Raw genomic sequence first — 24,277 nt, 5'->3', positions numbered from 1 at the left:
AAAAACATTCAATTTTATATGTAAAAAATATTTTATTTCGCTTTAAGTACTCAATTCTCATACAAAATATTATCTACTATTTATGGATGCACAGAATCACTATATTAATATAAATATTTCTCTCAATATATAAAATTGCTAAATCATTCAAACTTTCTTGTGACGTTGATGATTTCAACTAGTTGGGCGAAAGAATTGAATGGAATTTAAAGGAAAGTTATTAATACACTCACCTCTAAGAACCATGTTCGTCTGTTGTTATCGTCTTAGTGAACAAAGCTCTGCTCAATGGTGATTAATTCTTCAAATGGCTAGGGGATTAGTGTGACATTTCTATCAAAGGGGTACACATGTGGTTCCCTTGGCCAAAGCGTCCATGGTGACCTGTAAGTTCATAGAGTTTACTTGGGAGGCCATGTGATGAAATAGGCCATGTAGCTTCTCAGCGGCTCAGTGGTGCGTTAACGAACATCTTGAGATATTAGCTTATTCTCTCGACTTTCATGACGCATATGAATCTTGCGATGAAGAGGTCTTCGAAGGAATCAACGGATTCAACTTCTAATCACTAGTCCTTCTTGTGCCACCCCTACATAGGTTGTCAGGAAGACATTGCACATGATGTGATCATCATTGGAGTAAAGGTTTTCATTCTTATAAAGGTTGTATAGTGCTCGTTCGGGTCTTCAGTTCTGGTAGAATGACATTCTTTACATTGCACATGATTCAATGATCTGTTGGACTAATGATGTTTTTCTAAAGGTGGCCTTTCCTCCGATCTTGCCGCCAAAGGCCTTCTTGTCTAGTAACTGTTGAAATTTGACCTCTCAGTGTTCGCCCTGTTCCATGGGAGACTTATCAACGTGTCTGGTGGCTCGTGGAACATTTGGGATAACATGCATGTCTATGGGTTGGGCTCCCGTGGGGAGCCTTTCGTTATCTAGAGTTGTTTAGATAGCTTCACAGGTCTCATTTTTTGATCGACCGAGCTCTAAACTTTGAAGAACTCTCATATCTTATAGTTATCTTCACTGGGAGCGGTTCCCTGAATACATTTTGATGGTCAAGTTAAAAAGAGAAAGGGTAATATAATAGTGAGAGAGAGAGAGAGAGAGATAGGGGAGATTCGACCCCTTAATGGATGTTACCTACTCCCTTTCATAGACGTGTGTTAACGATGATATGTTCAATTGTCTTTAAACTTCGATTGGTTCTAAAATACCAGTGCATTGAACATGTCTAGCATTAGGCTCTTGCAATGGGTCTTGCATGGATGATACCTTAATATGAGTCTTATGTAAACTTTCTAGGCTTGAACCCGTACATTGTATCATACATGTTTTTTTCTACTAAATTATTTAAATTATTCCACAACCGTTGCCTTCAATTTCTTTCTTTCTCTCTTCCAAACTTCGCTTCATTTGTAGATTTAAAGACTAACCATGAACAAAAGTAGCTAGATCTACTTAAAGGAAGGAGAAGAAAGATTGGCTTCATTCTTCCTCCTCCCATTTATGGCTTTATCTCACTTTTTTAGTTTTTTTATCGGTGTTTTCCTTTTGTTTCAGTCGAAATCCATATCGATCATTGTACTTTCTCCGTCTGATTTGCATTTGTCAGCTATAACTCTTTCATTTATACTTTTTTTTGGGTTTAGCAAGGGCGGAAATGTATTATCTTATATGTAGATCTACGGATCTACGGTGTTGCACTAGTAGAAAGGACTCAAATTTGATTGGTGGGAAGAAACTAAATGGTAATGATTAGTTTACAACTGCTTTCATGCAGAGTTGGATTTATGAGAAGTATGCGATTTGTCGTCTTTTTGTTTTAATTGTAAATTTTATGGTTATCTACTCGTTGTAGTCTTTTTATTTTTTTTTATGGATCTTGTAATTGGATTTAGCCTATACTTGTTTAAGGTTTTATTTCTTACCATTTTCATGATGTACTTATACTTATTTACTTAATGAAATAAACTAAAGCATTATTATAAAAAAAATTATTTAAATTATTATTTTCAGCCAATATATGCATATGGTAAAATATACTTATACTTATTTACCTAATGAAATAACTAAAGCATTATTATAAGAAAAATTATTTAAATTATTACTTTCAGCCAATATATGCATATGGTTGTGTTTTAAAAGTGATAGAGAGATGAGTTGAAGGACAGATCAGATGAAAAAAATGGAAGAAGAGTCGCAAAAAAGACGTGAAGAAGAAGAATGATTAATTCTTTTTATCTTTTTGCCTTATAATTATAATTGTTTTAATATGCTGTTAATTTTTTGTACATGTGTTATTTTCTTATAGGTTAGACATACCACATCAATTTTACAAGATAGACTTATACTTCTTTACTTAATGAAATAATTAAAGCATTATTATAAGAAAAATCATTTAAATTATTATTTTCAGCCAATAATATAGGTATATGGTCATGTTTAAAAAGTGATAGAGACATGAGTTGAAGGACAAGTCGGATGAAAAGAAATGGAAGAAGAACCGCATAAGAGACATGAAGAAGAATGATTAATCCTTTTTCTTTTTGCCTTATAATTGTTTTAATGAGCCTTTTTTTTTGTACGGATGTTATTTTCTTATAGATTAGATATACCACATCAGCTTTACAAGGTGGTATGCGAAGCGTAAAATAAAATTTCTCCTCTTTTGGTGACAATCATATATTAAAGGGATAAAGTATCAAAAATATGCCTAACGTTTAAAATAGTACTAATGTAAGTTTAACGTTTAAAAAAATTACCAATTTAGGCTCCATAATGAAATATGACATGTAATTCATATTGATCTGTTAAGTTCTGATTTCTCTCATCATGTACAATTAAATATCTTAATGAAGTAATGTGAATAACGTATCACGTTTTGTTATCAAAATCTAAATTGATATTTTTTTAAATATTAAACTTATATTAATGTTTTTTTCCAAAAAAAATTATATTAGTGTTATTTTATATAGATTCTTTTCGGGGGAAAAAAACAACACGTTAGACATATTTTTGGTACATTATCCCGTATTAAAACAATCAAAATCCAGCTAAAGTCTTATCAAAAAAAAAAAAAAATCCAGCTAAAGTGGCAGCATCTGATTGGTTTAAACACGTAGTTGTCGGGTCAACCACCGAAGTTAACAAACGGCAACAGCCGCCTAACGGGACAGCAGCCCGCAGTCCAATACCCGCTTGGTTTTGGGTGCCCGAAGTTTATTTCCGATTCTCAGAAGAAAATTCTTCCCGCGAAAACAAAATCCACCATTTTCTATCTCATAATTCTACGAATTTCCTTTCAACCTTCATCTTCCTTTTGAAATTGCTTCCTTGTGTTTTCTCATTTCGATTCCGACTATCAGTAAGCGGATAGATAGATCTTTCAGCCGCGTCATGTTTGCTCGCTTCTCGCCTTTATGTAATGGCGAGAGAGCCGTGGTTATGCTTTTCATAGGTTCTGTGCTCTTCTCTATCCCCAGTACTTTGTTTCACCACGGCATCGCTCTCTTTCTCCTCGGTATCGTCGCTCTAGGCATCGAGATACGCGTCGAAACTTTCTCTTCTTCCCTTAATCAGTTTAAAACAAGGTATGCTCGGTCATCATTTCTTTTTTTTTTTTTTTTGGATTTTGGTTTTATAGTAGAGCTGGAGGGTAGAAATTGAGGTTCATTTACAGCAGCAATTGAACTAGATAGTTACACCTATCTTTTTATTCATGTTTCGATTCCATTGGTAATCATTTCATGCAATTAACTAGAAATTTAGAATTCAAAAGTGACCGAGGTATTCCTTAATATCAGACTGAGATGTGAGTGTCATTACTTGGTCTAGTTTACAGTGCTGCGTAATAGGAAGCATATGTTCTTACCTTTTCTTTTTAATTATTTTAATTTTCAGGCCTGGTGCTTCCTCGGGGATTTTACTAGGTGCAGTAACATTACCTACTCTTATGCTTTCAAAGTTGATACAACTGTCAAGAGCTATCCCTCCGTATGAAATTCAGTATGAAGGTATCACTATAACACTCAGATTTGGTCTCTTTTTGCATCATTTAGATTTTCTATCTTGTCCAAATATTATGAATCACTTGCATTCGCTTAAGTTATTTCACTTCCTATTGATTAGTAATAATTTGATTTATGGTTGATAATTAATTTTCTATAGGCTGTTCTCAAGGAAAATGGTAGTTTGTTCACTTGCTTTATTGCTTGCTCGTCTCAATTATAGTCTTAAAATATTTAGCTCAATGAACGAATTTCCCCAATTTTTAAGTATTTGGAAATGCATGATATTGAGTTGAAGTATTTTGCATTTTGGGAGTCCATCAGTGATCAGACTTATGATTTATAATTTTAGCCTCTGCTATTCCTTAAAGTTGATTAGGAGGGAAAGTTTATTTTGTGATCATAAGTTATCTTCCTCTATAGATGTCAGCTTATAAATTTGACAATCTGGTAAGTTATGATACAGCTTAAAGTTGATATGCTTATTACTGTGTAGAAGTCAACTATCTGGCAATGCAATTCTGGGCCACGTATGCTAGCTGCTTCAGTGTGCTGGTCGTCCTCTGCTTGCTCACATGTACATCTTTGTACAGTTCAGAGATCTCACCTCAAAGGCATTGGGGTGCTATGTTTTGCTTGAGTTGCACTGTTCTATGTTCAGTACTGTTCTTTTTCTCTAGTATTGGTAAGTGAAAAATTCTGCAATTGGTGTCTTTGATGAGATATGCCTTATGTTGACCAAGTTATGAAGAGAGCAAGCAAACTGTTATTTTTTTTTTCTGAAGCTGAATCAACTCTTTCTTCTGGATCATGCCAGATGTGTTTACCACTCTTTATTTTTTTGCTTTCGTAGAAAAATGTGTATGACTGATAATTCTATTACTGATTTTCTCTTGTATATAAACTTTTAACAGGTTTGCCAGCAACGCTGAAATTAGTATGGGTGCTCTCTCATGGCTTTGCTGCAGTTAGATTAGTGCAGCATCTACTTAATACATTTCCATCATGTGCCTCAATTGGTATGTCTTACAGTCCATAATCTCTGGTTTATTGACAAAATATATGGTAACAGTAGCATGATATCTGTCATTTTGGTCTTATTGTCTCTGGAAGTGCATTCAATTGCATCCATATCAGTAGTTGGGTCTCTCAAACAATGTATATATTGATAGCTTGAGATGCATGTTTGTACAATTTCTGTTGCACCCATCTCAGAATTATTTCTTGTTCACTCGAATTTCTATGTTGATGTTAAAGTTGATAAACCATTATAGTTAAGATCTTTGCTGTCACCACTCCATTCTCTGTTTGTGGATGTAATATTTTTGTATGGTTTTGTCTGTTTGATTAAGGTGTTTCCATTTGTTCTCTTAGTAGTTATTTTTTATCTAATGTCTTTCTAGGTGAAGCACTTTTGGTGACTACGGGTCTTGTTCTCTACTTTGGTGATATGTTGGCCTGTACCTTCGCAAAGGCTAGTGCTTTCACAAGATATTTACCATTCATTCCTGGATTGAACCAGGGTTTTTTATTCTATTTTGGTGATGGATATTGTTTGAACAGTTTCTTGGATACTTGATCCCATCAGAGAAAGTTCCAGTGAAATATCGAATTAAAAGAAGTGAGATCAGTATTATTATTCAGGTACGACCTTTTCGTAAACTGTGAATTAACAACATAAGATCATGATTTAAGAAACTAAATATGAAGAGGGAATTGGTGTAGTTTGAATTGTAAAGGTTATTCTACTCCATGCAGGGTCTTGTTCTTGGTCTTCTTCTCTTCCCTTTCTTCTTCAAATTTATTCTCCATCTTTGGAATCATGTTTGTAGAGCAACATCCTCTGGATTGGGGACATATAATGAAAGACGGAGAGCTTTTTTGTTTTCTACATCCTTTGGTCTTATCATGCTTGTACTAGTACCTTCATGGATGCAGTTTGTTCTGGATTTTCAAGTGCATCCAGTACTATGGTATTGTTTCCTTCAATTTTTACTTCGATTTTGATCATTTATCCTCATGATTTTTGTTCTGATCGATTTTTATCATGTCTATCTAAGTGATTAGATTAGCTTAGGAATGACTAATAGGTAATTTGAGAAGGTATATATGTTTCTTAGTGTTCCAACATGTTTTCTTTACATACGGCTTTGTCCAGCATCTTCCTTTCCCTTGAGAGGTACGGTTGATTCTGCATGACATTGAAAACCTTTGTGTTACTGTAGCAACCTAGATGATCTAGTTGTTTGCAATGTATTCTGCACAGCTTTTACATACGGCTTTGTCCAGCATCTTCCTTTCCCAAAATGCAATATATTCTAGGCTAGATCATATTTATAGTTGTTCTAGTTGTTTGCAATGTATTCTGCATGGCACTTACATTGTATTTTCTTAAGATAGAATTGATAGAGCTGCAGTCTATGTTGAGGTCAATCTTTTTTGTGCATTGCCTTCTTATTAGAATGTCAAATAACAGGGTGGTTGAATTTGTGTTTTCGGAACCAGCTAGAAGAGTTTCACTATGTGTATACTGGGTTTGCGTCATCTATGTGGCTGTTCAGCGGTTCTACAATATATCAAAGAGCAGTAAGATTGAGAGGATTCTTCTTCGGAAGTATTACCATCTGATGGCTGTATTGATGTTTCTGCCTGCTGTTATATTCCAGGTAGGCTGGGATAGCCGGAGGAAGGAACCAGATTACATTTTCTTTTTCTCCATGTGTCTGCTGACTTTGTATTTTGCTTTCAGCCAAAATTTCTTGATCTAGCATTTGGTGCAGCCTTGGCAGTTTTCTTAACATTAGAAATCATACGAGTAAGTCAATCAACCATGCCATATATATATATATAAACAGCTTAAATTTCAATTTTGCAGATTGGATTGCAACTCTGAATGAGAAAATATACATTGTAAACATTTAGGTTTATGAGAATAAAATATTGTCATTTTATCTATCAAGGCTGTGGTTTGAACCAGTTACATGAGTTATTTCTCAAATATATGGATTGTTTTCTGGTAGTGTTTCCGGTTTGTTGGTATCGGTGGCAGATGGGAAGTCACTTTAGGCGTCTTATGTAAAATAATTTTGCTATAAAATACAATAAGGGTTTTATAGTAATGAAATTACACAATTTTCACCTTAAATTTTTTAATAAACAATAAAGTATGAACATTTGAGGGCGAGCCTTGGCGCAACGGTAAACGTTGTTGTCGTGTGATCAAGAGGTCACGGGTTCGAGTCTTAGGAGCGGCCTCTTGCCAAATAAATTGGTAGGGGAAGGCTTGCTCCCGGTACACCCTTGTGGTGGGACCCCTCCCCGGACCCTCGCTCAGCAGGGACGCGTAGTGCACCGGGCCGCCCTTTAATAAAGTATGAACATTTCTTTAGTTTGCATCTTCTTTAATGGATATTTTTAACTTCAGAATTTGTAATTGATCCTTCCATTTGGTGATGCTAGTCTACTTTTCTCTAGCTAAACTGTTAACTGTCCCTCTAAAATACCATGGAAATAATTTGTTCAATTGTGCAGAAATAGGTAGGAATACTAGTTATGTTGTTAATACTTGTGTATTGAAATAGTATAATTGTATGGAATTACTTAATTGCACTCAATAAGAAATAGGGTATTGTGTCACTTAAATAAAAACTTGGTTCATCTGATTGTGAAATTTGTTGGTTAAAGCTAATGGACAAGGGAGGAAGTGAAATATTATTAATCTTGTATTTCAACTTTGATATATTTTACTTTATAGAGAAAAAATGATTGTAATATCAATAGCGAACTAATGGTGCTCATTGGTGGATTTGCAAAAACTAATTTAAAAGAGAGCAAAAAAAAAAAAAATTAAGAGAAAGGGTAAAAGGTAATCAACAATTGTTTTTTTTTTATTCATTTGAGGTTAAAGTAGGCTAAATAACATAAAATACTTGAACGTATTCATCTTGTCATCTTTTATCCTTGTCATTGCAAGTTATCCTAATTCTGGTAAAAGTTGTAATTTATCCAAATGCTAACTAATTCAATTTTAAGTGCATATAGTTCAGTTTATAAGAGGGCGAGCCTTGGCGCAACGGTAAAACGTTGTTGCCGTGTGACCAGAGGTCACGGGTTCGAGTCTTAGGGGCGGCCTCTTGCCAATTAAATTGGCAAGGGAAGGCTTGCCCCCAATACACCCTTGTGGTGGGACCCCTCCCGGACCCTCGCTCAGCGGGGACGCGTAATGCGACCGGGCCGCCCTTTTTTTTTTTTTTTATAGTTCAGTTTATACCATAATTAAAATCTCAGTCATCATAAACTTTCAAAAATAAACAAATTTAAGAAAGAAATAGCAATTTATTGTCAAAATATAAAGAAAAATCTGCTTAATTTCAACCAGCTTGAGTGATTGGATAAAATTGCAGATTAGTAGAATTTGGATATTGCATTTTTTTTTTTTTTTTTAACTTCTGTTTTTTGTTAAATTATGAACAGATTTTATATTTTGCATCATTAGGTCAGTTATATTATACTTTGTCTTATAAGTAGAGGTGATCATATATGCTATAAAGGCACCAAAAACAATAATCCTGTAAAATGGGTCGTGACAATCAGGTTGTTCCTGTAAATCGTGCTACGTGTCAGAAATTTCCGCCCTTATTTTGTTTCTTAGTTGATCTTTTCTTATTTTGAACATCAAATCTGGCTTTCTTCATGAATCCTGCATTATGGATTTTTTTGGCTTATATTTATCTTTATCTTTTTTTTCCGCTCCTTTCATAAATCTGTAATTTGTCGCTAGGTATGGAAAATTTGGCCTGTGGGAATACTCATACATCAGTTTATGAATGCATTCACAGACCATCGTGATTCCGATCTCCTCATTGTCAGGTATGACTTATTATTTGTCATTTTGCTTGTGTGTTTCAGAAGGAGCTGATTTGCTTCCATTTTTTCAGTCATTTTTCACTCTTACTTGGATGTGCACTTCCTATTTGGATGTCTTCCGGGTACAATGATCGACCTCTTGCTCCTTTTGCTGGAATTTTGAGCCTTGGAATTGGGGATACAATGGTGAGTTGTGTGCTTGTTGCTGTGAATGTTAACACTGATGTTCTAGTATCAAATGATCTTTTTTTAATGTTCAGATCTTGTTATGGTTTATGGCAATTTTCAGACCAAGGATACAAGGTCTTAGAAATCGCTACCAACTCATTTTCAGAAAAATCCAAGATGCATCATAATATGGAAGTGATTTTGGCATTTCTGTTCAATGTAGTTCTTTCTGAAAAAAGGAAAAAAAAAAAAAAGAAAAGAAAAAAACTAAATTGAAGTGTGCAATGGGTCCTCTAGCTAGATCTTCCATAATGATTTAGATTTTTATAACATTGACTTTTATTGGACTAGGGAAAATAAAGAAACCTTAAAGAGTTAGATGAACTTCATGTTTTGGTGCTTGATCCCCATGTTTGCACGATCTAGAACCTTTGGATGTGTATATTTTTGTCACTTTCATGATATTATATTTGGAATCTTAGTGCTTTGGAGAATTTTCTCTCTGCTGAGCTTGGTTTAATGTTCTCTGTGAACCCTGCCAGACAGCTGTTGTTTGTAATCTTCTAATCAATAAGAGTGCAATTCATATGTTTGATTTTGCAATTTCACTGGGTCTCTAGTGTGATTGATGTCTGATAGCAAGGTGAAAGTGAAGCAGAACTTGGAGGTATAGACGGGCTACTGGACGTGATTCTCGAGTTTTTGTACTCCAGTAGAAGTTAGTGTTGTTGTTCTGATGAAGAAATTTGTCATTTTAGGTTTTAGCTGTGGGAAATTTTGGTTCATAGTATTTTTCATTAAAATCATATGGTCTGTTGAACACAATCTCTAAGGCTTAAGAAATAAAAAATAAAATTGTAAGGCACCATGCATCTGGTGATATGTAGGAATAAGAAAATTATTTGGTTACTTTAACTGAACTATAGGTGTTTTTTTACAACATTGTATCTCTTTTACACAGGCATCAATGGTTGGACACAAGTATGGTGTCCTCAGGTGGAGCAAAACTGGAAGTGGGTTTTCTTTCTTTTTTCTTTTCCTAAAATAATTTTAATTTACAAAAGATAAAAAATAGAAGAAGAAATTGCTCTTTGTCAAGTATTGCTTATTGCTGTTATTCTTACCTTACTAAAATGTGAGAATTATCTACTTTGCTAGAGAAAACCGTTGAAGGCACTGCTGCTGGTATAACATCTGTCCTGGCTGCTTGCTCAGTTTTGCTTCCGGTTCTTGCATCAACTGGATATATTCTTACACAGGTCTCTCTCTCTCTCACACACACACACACAACATAACGCTTTGACTGGTACAATTTTCCAATTGATCCTGTAACACCTTTGGACAGTTGAAGTTAAGTCTATTAGTCATGGGATATGAATCTGTTGAATAGAATTCGTGCCTAAGCATAATATATTTAAATTTGCCCCGTTAATAGCCAATATCTTCTGGGTGAATTGAATTTGCACTCTACATGCAATGTTTATGGCATTTTAAGTGCATTCATCATGTCCTTCCCTTTTGAACTGCTAAGTTACACCTCTATTCTCTCTCCCTCAAATTACCTGATTCTTCTTAATGCAAGTTACTGCATATGCACATGCGCATGCATACACAAGCTTCAAAAAAGTTTGTGAAAGATGTTAACATTTGGTTGATTAATATCTGTTTCACTATCTGTAGTATGTTAGTACTCATTTTGATGTTTGCAAGATGAAATTGTGCAGCATTGGGTCTCTCTTCTTCTAGCAGTCATTCTGAGTGGTTTGTTGGAGGCCTATACAGCACAGCTTGATAATGCTTTTATACCACTGGTTTTCTACAGCCTTCTGTGTTTGTAAGTGCAACTTCAACTAACAATAAGGTACTGTACAGCTTATAAAAAAATTGCAACGCTTGATTGTACAAACTAAATTAGAGAATGGAAAGAAATTTTGTATGTTATCTGTAATAGGTTTAGGTAGTTTTATTTTTTCGGATCAGGCTTTAGGATTAGACAATATCTCATACTGTAGTTCTAACGTTTTACACTATCTGTTAAATGAGGTTAGAGTCTACGTGTACTATATATATTTAGGGAATTCTTTCTTTTCCTTTGTTAAGTCTTACTATAGAAAGTCCTGGTTGACAAGTGGCCTGTATGTTGTTTCCCTTGTAAATATTGTAATCACTTTTAAGTAATTTTCAGTTGAGAATGAATGATATTTTCTTGTTATACGTGTCCTATATACAAACACAAACACACACACACACAAGCGAAAATACTTAAGAGTCCACTCGATTTAATTTGAAAGTTTTGTAACAATCTTGTTTTATTATCACCCTTCGCCTGGTGGAGCAGGTGAGGCTATGTGAGGTGTAAATTAGGAGTATAAAAAAAACTAACCAATCCAGTGAAACTAGCTAGTTAACCAATAAATTATTTCATTTGGATTGGTTAATTTAACTAGTTATTAACCGGTTATTAACCAATATCCAAATCAAACCCTTAGAAAAAAAAATGAGAGATTTTGATAGGCGGAGAAATGACTCAATAAGCAATTCATAAAAAAATATAAAAGCTAGTAAAATAGTAAAAACGTGAAAAAATGAAAAAAATGTGAAAAACATTTAAAATAGAAAAAAAAACATAAAACGTAAAAAAAAAAGTGAAAAAGCCGAGAAAAGAAACTAATACTAAGAATATGGTTGTGAATCGTTATAATATCAATAACATTATTGATTTGTTTTTGTTTTCACTAATTTTTGTTGTCAGCTATCTTATGCTTGATTTGAAATGTTTGATGATTAATTAAGAAATCTAAATTAATTTAATAATTAGATTATTTTTGAGATATTTGTTTAAGAATTACTTGTGATTTTATAAATTGATTAACTTCATCAGAAAGTTAGCAAACTATACAAATATCATGGTGTACTGTACTCGACTTGATCAAGCTCTATTAGTAAGAATCGTGAATCAATCATGTGAAGAAAAAAAAAAATAACCGAACTATACCAACAAGACCCGCCATATAAGTAAATTCCCAGAAAGTCTACTTTTTTCTTTTTTTACGGTTTTGGTGTTTTCTTGTTTTGTTCCTTTTTTCATGTCCCCTCTTTTTTCTATTTTTCTATTTTTTTAATTTTTTACCGTTTTTTTAATTTTTTCGTTTTTCACTTTTTCTTATTTGGTATAATAAAAAAAATTAGATTTAGTTTGGATTTGAATAAAATTGATTGAATTGTATAATTTAATTAAAATAATAAATTTGAGTAAAATTAATTAATGAATTCGTCGTTAATAATCAAACCAAAACCAATTTAGTCCAATCCATCTCTATGGAATATTTGTGGATTGAATTTGTTTTTTTTTTAATCCAATAACTAGCATTCACTATCAACAACACGAGGCGGAGGGCTCTATATGGTATAATTGGTAAGGCAAAGGCATGTTAGGTGATAAAGAGTTCTATGAATATTGGTAGGTCTCAAAAGTATCTCATCACAGGCTGTTCAGATACTTACTTCACTTCATCTTCCTGGCCAATGTCGTTGCTTTATCCACCACTTTTTGTTTCATCACTTCTCTTTTCTCCACTTTTTGTTCAGATTTAGTATACTTGATTTCTTGTTTCAAAAAAAATTATACTATGTCTGCATATGTCTAATTATTGGTGATGGCCCTATTTCAACTTTTTTATTACACAATAGGCACATCCATTAACCCGTCCGTAGTGAAAATGAATCGGATATAAGTAAAATGTGTAACTAGGGTTAAGGACCAATTGGTGGTTCTAAATAGACAGCCACACCGCATAATCTAATCCTAATAGAGAATCCTAATTCGCAAAATAAGAGAGAGCTAAGTAGCCTCATTCTCCTTCTCCTTCTCCCTCTCCCTCTAAGTCTCAACAACTACTCTTAGTTCGTGCTGATAACCTGTATTTGCATTCGTTTATATGTCATATAAACCTTTATTGGTATATGACAGACTTTGTGTTTTGTCAGTTTTGATCCATAGATACGAAGAAAACATAGTTTTTGCATGCTAAGATTAATATATATATGCACTAGATCTGCATTTATTGGGCATGTATACATATTTTCTTCGGATTTTTTTTCTCGAAAAATGGCACTGGAATCGCATAGAATATTGTGTTTTTGCGATTTAGAGTTTATAATTTAGAATAGTGTGAATTCGACTCTCAACCGAGATTGTGTGCACCTCAAACTCTAGTTTATGTTCGTCTGGTGAACAAACAAACTTCACCAATGTGACTAGAGACTCCATAAACCCTAATTCGAAAAACGTTTGAGGGCAATGGGCGGTGGGAGGGCAATGTGTGGGTCACACGCGCTGCCTACAGCTCCCACGCGGTTGAATCAAAATCAAGGACTCAAGGTTGTGTGTGGGCTGAACTTTCCACAATATTAGAAGCGGGTTTGACCATTTGAGCCATCTTTGTGTAGTTTCAGGGATGAACAATTTCGAGAAATTTGGAGTATTATCACGCTCTAACTTCCCTTCTTCACTATATGGAGCAATCCATAAATGAGCCTCAATTGCTCTAACAAATGGTTTATACGAAGGACACAATCCCATTATCATGACATCAACCAAGTCATCTTCACTAACTAACATGATTTTGAAGAGAAATTAATTGATTATAAATACAATTAGCTTATAAAATATAGGTCGAGATACTGTTATTCTCTCACCGTGGCCCTGTCAATTGTGTCTATAATTCTGAATTCGCGATGAGCAATTTTACAGCACTCTGAGAGTAATACTTCCGTCCAATGAAAATCATTTTAAATACCACTACATTGACATGATTGGTGGAAAGAAATTTTTTATATACATGTGTCTTAAATTCATTGGTAAGGACTCTTATAGTACCCTAAAATTTTCCCATACGTTGTGACAACATTAACAATCCAATGAGAATTCTTTACCTGTAAAGTTTCTTGGTTGTTGCATTCACACACAGTTTTTATGTTAAGTGAGCTTCATTGTCCTCTAGATTCAGCTCTTTACTCTTGTGTAAAGTTCTTGACTTGTTTGTGGAACCAAATGACTTTGGTTCTTTTGAGAACCGCCTATCCGGATCATATCCGGACTTGAGCTGAAGACCCATTTCTAAAGGATATTTATCTGCTTAATATTTAGAGTTTCCTGATAAGAAGATTCATATAATAAGGAGGTACATATATATTAATTATTTGATTATATAAATATATGAAGCAGTTATTGTTGGAAGTGTGGAGTTGTAAAGTAGATATAATAATTGGTGTTAATATCTTTAAAGTGATGTATGAAATTGGGACGGATCGAGGGAGTATCTGCTACTTTTAGGTGAAATTTTACGTGTGATGTGTAGGGGTGCAAACGAGCCTTGGTAGTTCGCAAACTATTCGAGCTCGGCTCGATCAAAGCTCGGCTCGATAGGGTTCGGCTCGAGTTCGGAATCGGCTCGAGCACTAACGAGCTGAGTCCGAGCTTTCTCAGGTTCGGCTCGAAAGCTCGCGAGCAGGCTCGAGTATTTTTAATTACTATATATATTTAATATATATTTCATTGGTTATTATTAGTTTTTATCACAATTCACAACTCAAATAAGATTTAACCCATACAAAAAAAATGACACAAAAAAAACTCAAACATTTGAGTCTTTAGCGAGACAATTAGGTTTTGATAAGGAATAAAATACATTACAAAGTTTAATATATATGTCATTGTTTGAAGTTTTTCTCGAAGCTTGTGTTTTCCGATCACAAGTACCATGTATTATTTTGGAATCTTGAAAATAACATGATTGTTTTTTTTTATAAATATTTTAAACTCATATGGAGTATATTATACAGTTTTTCTATTTTTTATGCTACTTATTCTATGTCATATGATGAATTTGGTTAAAGCTCGATAAAAGCTCGGCTTGGTCAAAGCTTGACCAGATTCGGTCAAAGCTCGGCTCGGTCAAAGCTCGTCAAAACTCAATTCGAGAGGGCTTAGTTCGAGATATTAACGAGCCAATACCGAACCTACCTAGGGTTCGACTCGGTTCGGCTCGATTGCATCCCCTAGTGATGTGATATGTAGAGAATAACTGAAAAAACTGTAGCAGAAGATGAGGATTGAAGGGAAACCAAATATCTGCAGATATTTTGAGTGTTTTCTCCGTACTTAACAAACAGTAATCTTTCGTTTGGTGAAGTGTTACAAATTCTAATTTGAGGGTCGGCTCAGGGTATGTTCCAGCTTCCAGCTTTGATTGTAAGACTAGTCCATTTTGCTTCTTCCTATTCAATGCCTTGTCTTCTACAAGCTACTTGTCATTTTTCTTTTAATAATTACTAGATCTATTTTTGTTTTTATTATTATTTTTTTTTTTTTTTTAAAAAAAAAAAGATAAGTTGGAACCTAAACCTTCCATTTTTTTTTAATAGAACTGTACCAACTGAGTTATGCTCTTTTGATATTGATAGTGGAATCGATTTTTTTTATATCATCATATTGTAGTGAGCTAGTGATAAATATAAGGAAAATTTATAAAACTGAGTCAAATGAGAGGCATGTTTACATATTTAGACTAATTATCCAATTCATTATATATCTAGACTATTTTCTTGTGACTTTTCCAAAATACCCTTCATATATATAATGTTAGAAATAAAGGGATTAGAATTGATATTTGGTAAGGACTTGATTTATTATTTTGAAGAACTTTTAGTTTAGAGGATACAAGAAAAATGGCACAAAAACTTTACTTCTTTTTTATTGATAATTTTGGCACTTAACTCTTTTCTACAAGTTACAAAGCCTTATTTATAGGCTAGTAATTTTTTGGACAAACTTTAATTAGAAAAGATAATACTTATACAATACCCATACTTGGATTTTTTGACCATAGACTTAGATGCATCCATCCACACGTTTTTTTGTATTTTCTAGATTTGTAAGAGTTGAAAAAATCAACCTTACTTAATTATTAGTTTGTCAATTTTGACTTCTCCCACACACATCTACGTGATTGCATTTTTAATTTTTTTTTAACTAAAATTAAGTTTAGTAATTAATTTATTTTTAACATGCCTCCTTAAACTTAATTTTTCGTGTCTCCTAGTTGATTTCTCAAATGACTGAACATGTCGTACTTTAACGGTTTCGTAAAGATATCTGCAATCTGGTCTTGCGTCTTCACGTACTTCAGTATCACCTCGTTTTGTTCAATGCACTCCCGAATAAAATGGTACCTCGTGTCAATGTGTTTACTACGATCATAAAACACTGGATTTTTCGCTAATGCCAGTGCAGACTTGTTATCGATAAAAATCTCTGTTGGATCATTTTGACTCATCTGAAATTCTTTTAGCAATTTCCGGAGCCAAATTGCATGACAGACACATGAGGTTGCAGCAACATATTCAGCTTCACGGGTTGACAGTGTCACAATTGCATGCTTCTTCGAATTCCAAGTAAATGCAGTATCACCTAGAAAAAATACAAAACCAGTTGTACTTTTTCGGTCATCCTTGTCACCGGCCCAACCACTATCACTGTACCCAACTAATTTGAAATCATCAGATTTTGAATAAAGTAAACCCAAATTAGTTGTACCTTTCACATAACGGAGAATTCTTTTGGCTGCGTTCCAATGTGACACCATTGGGGCTTCCATGTATCGACTTATTAAGCCGACTGCATAAAGAATATCTGGTCTCGTACACATCAAATATCTGAGACTTTCGATCAAGCTTCGGAATAATGTCGGGTTGACTCTGTCTCCACCTTCATCTTTTGTCAACTTGATTCCACATTCGACTGGCGTGCTGACAGAATTACAATTTTTCATCTTGAACTTCTTTAAGATCTCCTTTGCAAAACCACTTTGAGAAATAAAAAAATTGTCGTCATTCTGCTTCACTTCAATGCCAAGATAATATGACATTAGACCAATGCAGTCATCTCGAACTCACGAGTCATGGTCTTCTTAAACTCTTCAAACATCTTAGGATTGTTCCCTGTAAAAATGAGATCATCCACATACAAACAAACAAGTAACATATCTCCATTTTTCACTTTTGCATACAGGGCATATTCATGTGGGCATTTGACAAAACCATTTTCTTGAAAATATTTGTCAATGCGACTGTTCCAGGCTCGTGGTGCTTGCTTAAGACCATAAAGTGCCTTTTTCAATTTTAGCACTTTATTTTCGTGACCTTTCACAACATACCCAGGTGGTTGCTGGATATAAATTTCCTCTTCCAGATATCCGTTGAGAAATGCGGATTTCACGTCCATTTGATGGATTCTCCACCCGTGTTGAGCAGCTACAGTAATTACCAATCTGATACTCTCCATTCTGGCAACAGGAGCAAAAACTTCATTGTAGTCAATTCCGGGTCGTTGACTGAACCCTTTCGCCACCAGTCTTGCTTTATGTCGGACAATTTCACCATTTGCATCTTTCTTTGCTTTGAACACCCATTTAACTCCAATGGGTTTTTGACCGGCCGGAAGTGATGTCAGCTCCCATGTTTTATTTTTCTCAATCGAATGAATCTCCTCTTCCATGATTTTTCTCCATTTTTCATCTTTCATTGCTTCTTTTGGATCTGTTGGTTCATCATTAACAAAATGACAATAAAGAGTTAATTCATCATTGAGATTTCTTGTTACATCATAGAGATCTTTAATAGGTATGAATTTTTTAGGCTTTCCGAGTGGATGTTCATCTGAACTGTTTTCATCACTCGAGGACGAACTCGAACTGGATGAGCTTGCTGATGTCGAACTGGTTGCTGGTGTTGTGGCTGCGACTGTGGTTGGTTCTTCTTGATCATTGTCGTCATCCATGAAAGGATAAAAACTGTAGTTGTTTTCTTTTTCACCGGTCTAGTCCCAAACCGCTTCTTCATCAATGGTGACATCTCTACTGATGACGATTTTCTGAGTCTGAGGATTGAACATTTTGTACCCTTTGGAATGTTCTGAATAGCCCACAAACAAGTATTTCTTGCTTTTATCATCTAGCTTCTTGCATTCTTCATCCGGTACATGGACATGAGCAACACTGCCAAAAACAAGCAAATGAGAAATACTGGGTTTTATTCCATTCCATGCTTCTTGTGGAGTTTGATCCCAAACACTGACAGTTGGCGATCTGTTCAACAGGTAGACAACATAGTCTACTGCTTCGGCCCATAAGTCCTTCGGTAAATTTTTGCTTTTTAACATGCTCCTCACCATGTTTAGCACCGTTCTGTTCTTTCTTTCTACTACGCCATTTTACTGAGGTGATCTGGGGATTGAAAGCAAATGACGGATTCCATGCTCTTCACAAAATTGCTTGAAAGAGATGGATATGTATTCACCGCCTCTGTCTGATCTGAGTGCTTTAATAAGATGGCCACTTTCTTTCTCCACTTGGGCTTTGAATTTTTTAAATGTCTCAAAAACTTCTGATTTTTCCTTCAAAAAATACACCCAAGTTTTTCTACTATAATCATCAATGAAAAGTAGAAAATATTTATTTTTACCCAGAGACTGTGGAGTGATCGGTCCACACACGTCTGTGTGAACTAGCTCAAGTGGTGCCTTTGCTCTTGACATGGACTCCTTTGGAAAACTAGTTCTGAATTGTTTTCCAACAAGACATCCTTCACACAGTTGATGAGGCTGGCCAATGTGAGGCAATCCATTTACCATCTGCTTCTGTCCCAACAGCTTCAGTCCTCCAAAATTGAGATGCCCGTATCGTAGATGCCAAAGCCAGGGAGGACTTTGCACACAAGCTTTCAAATAATTTGGCCACGTCCGTCTGAATGTTAATTGTGAACATTCTATTTTTCGCCATAGGTACTCGTGCAATCAACTCCTTTTTCTCATTCAACAGGAGTAGTTTCCGGTCAACCATGCGAACTTCATAATTTTTCTCCAGTAACTGTCCCAAACTCAAAATATTGCTCTTCATGTTAGGAACATAATAAACATTATCAATAAACTGGTGAGCGCCATTTTTGAGCCGAATAAGAATGGTTCCTTTGCCTGTAATAGGAACCTTAGAGGAATCTCCAAATACAACATTACCGCGAATGGATTCATAATGTTCCACGAACATCTACTTGTCACCACACATATGGTTACTTGCCGCATTGTCAAGATACCATATATTATTTTCGCGATTTTCTTCACCTTCGTATATAAGTAACACTATGCCAGTTACTTCCTCATCTTGAATATTATTGGCAGTCTCCTCTACCTCCTTAGGCGGACTCCAACATTCCACCGCGTAGTGACCGTACTTAGAGCAATTGTAACATTGCATGTTGGACTTGTCGCGTCCTTCATTCGGCCTCCAGTTTCCTCTTCCTTGACTGCGTCCTCGGCCTCTTCCTCTGCCTCCGGTGAATTGAGTGCTTCTATCATTATTGTTGTTTCCGTTTTCATTTCTGCCTTGACTTCTGCCATGTCCTCGTCCTCTACCATTTCCTCCTTGACCTCTTCCGCGTCCTCTGCCGGAATGACTACTTTCGCCATTTTTAAACACAGTCTTCGTTGCTAAGACTTGTTCTGCAGAATCTTCTTTTCGTTTCTCAAACCGCTCCTCACGTGCTTGTAATGACCCTACAACTTCATCAACAGACATTTCACTGATGTCTCTAGACTCCTCCATAGCCACCACTACGTAATCAAATTTTGGTAGCAGTGATCGCATAATTTTTTCAATAATTCTGAACTCTTCAATTTTTTCTCCATACTGCCGCATCTGATTTACGACAGATTTTACTCGGGATGAGTAATCACGAATGGCCTCCGTCTCTTTCATCCTCATCGTCTCAAATTCTCCTCTCAGCATCTGCAAACGAACTTTTTTAACTTTCTCCTCCCCTTGAAGAGAAACTCGTAGGATTTCCCACGCTTGTTTGGCGGTGGTAGCTTCAGCTACTTTCTCGAACATTAATTCATCCAAACCTTGATGGATGAGAGTAAGTGCCTTTTGATCACTTTTGCGGTTTTTCTGCAGAGTATCTTTTTCTGCCTGTGTCAACGATGCCTCGTTGGCTGGGACTACGTAGCCTTTTTCAACAATATCCCAGACATCTTGACATCCGAGTAACGCCTGCATTCGAATACACCAACTTGAATAATTGGTTTTGGTGAGCTGAGGGTATTGATAAGGAAGTTTGAGACCGTCTGACATTTTTATAGGGTCTGTTTGGCGGAAGACTGCTCTCGTAATATGGCTCTGATACCACTTTGTTAGAAATAAAGGGACTAGAATTGATATTTGGCAAGGACTTGATTTATTATTTTGAAGAACTTTTAGTTTAGAGGATACAAGAAAAATGGCACAAAAACTTTACTTCTTTTTTATTGATAATTTTGGCACTCAACTCTTTTCTACAAGTTACAAAGCCTTATTTATAGGCTAGTAATTTTTTGGACAAACTTTAATTGGAAAAGACAATACCCATATTATACCCATACTTGGATTTTTTGACCATAGACTTAGATGCATCCATCCACACTTTTTTTGTATTTTCTAGATTTGTAAGAGTTGAAAAAGTCAACCTTACTTAATTATTAGTTTATCAATTTTGACTTCTCCCACACACATCTACGTGATTGCATTTTTAATTTTTTTTAACTAAAATTAAGTTTAGTAATTAATTTATTTTTAACATATAACACTTAGAAATTTCTTACTCCTTCTTTTTCTCTCCGTCTTTTTTCGCAATTTGCGAAGCCTGCGAAGATAATGCTTTTTAAGAACATGAAATTTCCTTCGCAATTTGCGAAGCCTGCGAAGGTAAATACTGTTTAAGAACATGAAATTTACTTCGCATTTTCACAATCTACGAAGGTAATACTATTTCCCATAATTACTTTTACTTCACAGTTTTCGTAGTATGTGAAGTAAAAGTCATGTTCTTAAGCAGTATTATCTTTGCAAGCTTCGCAAAATTCAAAAAAAATGTGAAGTGGTATATAACATTCAAATCATAACAACAATAGTGCAACAATGATTCTAACATTAAAATCATAACATTATCAAAATTTACAACAAAATTGCAACAACAATTCTAACACTAAAATCATAACATTTTTAAAATTTACAATAAAATTGCAACAATAATTCAAACCATAAACCCTAAACCCCAGGCTTTACAGAATCAATAGCCTTTTGGAATGATAATGGTGATTTTTCTTTTCTTCCCCTACATCCCGGAACACAATTTCCCTTACATCTCAGAACACCACCTTTTGTGATTGATGCTTTTGTATTCAAGCTAAAGGGATACTTGAATTTGATATTTTGTATTCAACCACCTTCACAAAAATTAAGTCGTGTTAGTGAAATTTAACAAAGAAAATGACGATTTTGCTTTGCAAAAAAGAGAAAATGCGAAGTCTGCGAAGAGAAAATTAACCCAAATATAATCTAGGTTCATATTGCGAGTCGAATTTGATTATCCCTAATTGAAGAACCTATAAAATTGACAACTTCAGAGTTGGTAAGACCCAAATTTTTGAATCTTAGAGCTAGCTCGGCCTGTACCAAAGGACTAGCGGGCTAGGAAACCTAGAAGAATAAGTAGGTTTAATCGCCTTAGGCGTAACCAACTCAGATTAGATTATCAATTAATTGTTAATTAGGTTGAAATTCAGATAATCGTATCATTACATTCACTTCCTGGTTTAATTGCCTTGCTTAAGATCACTTAGGAGTAGGATTAACTTAGATAAAACCAATCAATCCAACCCATTCCCATCGTCTAGATAACATTAGAAGCCTATTAGTTTGGTACTTGCAGTATAAATCATGTGGATTCGATACCTCGACTTGTCCAGATTTATTACATGATAACGACGGGGTACATTTATCCCTTAGTGAGCCTTTGAGCGCAAGCTCGGGGCGCATCAAGTTTCACTTAAAAACTTAAGCTTTAAGCTTTCTCTGGCTAAAAACCATTTCTTTAGTATGGTGTTGTGCTTTCTCCCTCTAATTCTTAGTTTCCTTCACAATGTCGGCTTTAAACCTCTCCTCTTTGTAATGAAACCCTAACATCCTTTTTTTATCGAGCTCTTTGATGCCCTAATCACCAAATAGGAATGCTTTTTTTGTGAGAAATAAGGTTGAGGTCATGAAACCCTAGTCTTTTTGGGAAATAGGGGAGATCGACTATTATTTAGGGGCAATCGGCCTTAGCATCGGCCAGCCCGGTCAAAAAGGCTCTAACCACCATTGTCCTTTGCATGCATCATTTATGACAAGCAATCAACCTTGGACTATGGGAAATTGGTGCTTTTCTCGCCACCTTTCCAACTTTCACGCGCTTTCACTTGGTTTTCACTAAGTTTCAACCCATTTCACCTACTTTCTACCTAGTTACACTAAGTTTTCACTCAAAAAGAGATTCCAACTTGGCGTTGTTGGAGTTTAGTGTCCTAAAGACAATTGTTTTAGGATATTAATATTAATGAATAAATTGTTTATTTGATCATTTGTTTAATCAGATATATAGCATTAAGATGTAACTATATATAAAGGCACAAATCTTTCATAAAGAAAGTAACCCTAAGTTTATTTAAGTAGTTATAAAGTGTTCATATAAGCATGAAGTGAGACTATACTTTATAATAGACCAATAGACTTAAAGTTAACCCAAGTCAAGTAATATGTTATAGGGGTTGGCATATTACTGTTGAGACTTGCATGTAACAGTGTTTTCTGTCGAGATAGAAAGCTGATCTCACAAGCTTTAGATATTCAGATATCTAGACAGTTACATGGATCCGGTGAAGGAGTTCATTAGGATTGGGACCCGGCTTGAGATAACAGAATGGATTGATTTATCTAATGTGCCAACTGTTCATCTCATTGGTATTAGTAGGTATAACTAATCCTCAGACTCAAACATTTGTTAATTAGTGATTCTGGATTATGGAGTCTGATACTTTGATTCTGTGCGAGCACGATCCAACAGGTGAGAGCCTAGGGTGTGTGAGAGCAGGGTTGGGTATCACACAAAGTAATTGCAGAATAGTTAATGTCAAATTCAGCATTCGTCACTCCCGATAAGTGGGAGATATATCCAAATGGCCGCTTGTGGTGAATTGACTGAAATCCTTGCAAGGTGATAGAGTTAAGAGTAGAAATGAACATTTCACTTAACTTATCTTTTCAGAGTGAATTCAACCTGTACAAGTAAAACCGGACTCTTCGTTATATGTAACCTTGACACGTTCCATGGTTATAAAGAATTGACCGACAGGATATAGTTGATGAAGGATCGTATTATACTGTACCTAATGCAGAAAGGTTAACGTCAGTTATCAACCTGACTTCTTAATTGCTCTGGGGGAATATCATAAGTTCTGCTAGTAACAGCTCGCGACGGTATTCCATTTTATATATGTTGGAATTAATCGTGATGAATAATTTCAAAGGATATATACGGCTAGTGGCAATAAAGAACCTAATGGGTCGCATATGGGACTTGGAATCGAAGGATGGAAATGTAATTAGTGAGACATGTATATATGGGCCGAAATTTGTATATTAATTAGGGGATAAATTAATTTGATTAATAATTATAATTTGATTATGGTTATGAATTAAATTAAAGGATTATCTGATAATATTAATTAGAAGTTTTTATGTGATTGAAACTCTAATTAATTATCCCTAACATTAATTAATTATTAATTTGATTAATAATAATTATCTAGATATAATTAGTTATTATTTAGATAATAGTAAAGTGTTTATTTAATTATCTAATTAGGAATCCTATTCGGAATAAGATCCTAATTAATTAATTACCTAACACAACTAGGACTAGGGTTTTGAGAAGTCTATAAATAGACTCCCTAGCCTAGGAAATTCGGCCAACACAAAGTATAAGAGGAGGAATCGTTCCGTCGTCGTCTCGGCTAATTTACTTTATTTCTTACTCCCTCTTTGATCTCGTATCGATTTCTGTTAGAGGCAATCATTGAGATTGTTATACTTTAAAGCTTGATTACTGATTAGTTTTGTTTTTCTGTGTTGAACAAAAACGTTCGTTGCTCACGGATTGATGATATGAAGTTGTGGGCACTTCATTTGCATCCGTAGATAGTTCTTCACCGAAAGTATTACTTTCTATCCCTCTTTATATGAAATAACAATTAACAGATCTTGGAAAAGGAAATAGATAAAATTTTATTATTCCGCTACGCCTAGGTTTGTCTATTTT

General features: G+C 34.9%; 1 protein-coding gene across 2 annotated transcripts; it reads left to right on the top strand.

Annotated features, from left to right (window-relative positions):
• The first annotated feature begins 3,175 nt into the window (after nucleotides 1-3,175).
• On the top strand, nucleotides 3,176-11,261 carry LOC136222268 (dolichol kinase EVAN). 2 transcript variants are annotated; one of them, XM_066009849.1, is made up of 14 exons: nucleotides 3,176-3,598; nucleotides 3,909-4,021; nucleotides 4,515-4,700; nucleotides 4,930-5,034; nucleotides 5,419-5,489; nucleotides 5,579-5,659; nucleotides 5,774-5,988; nucleotides 6,492-6,681; nucleotides 6,765-6,830; nucleotides 8,796-8,884; nucleotides 8,953-9,067; nucleotides 10,011-10,062; nucleotides 10,208-10,308; nucleotides 10,774-11,261. In XM_066009849.1, exons 1-14 carry the CDS (start codon nucleotides 3,405-3,407, stop codon nucleotides 10,885-10,887), a joined length of 1,692 nt encoding a protein of 563 aa, XP_065865921.1. In that variant the 5' UTR covers nucleotides 3,176-3,404; the 3' UTR covers nucleotides 10,888-11,261. The 2 variants fall into 2 exon arrangements, with proteins under 2 accessions (XP_065865921.1, XP_065865920.1); XM_066009848.1 differs by having other exon boundaries at nucleotides 3,177-3,598; nucleotides 4,512-4,700.
• Nucleotides 11,262-24,277: the final 13,016 nt, after the last annotated feature.

This window comes from Euphorbia lathyris, chromosome 3, assembly GCF_963576675.1.
Source record: "Euphorbia lathyris chromosome 3, ddEupLath1.1, whole genome shotgun sequence".
NCBI classification, from domain to species: domain Eukaryota; kingdom Viridiplantae; phylum Streptophyta; class Magnoliopsida; order Malpighiales; family Euphorbiaceae; genus Euphorbia; species Euphorbia lathyris.
Note: the sequence above shows the minus strand (reverse complement) of the source record. Positions and strands in the feature narration are given on the sequence as shown.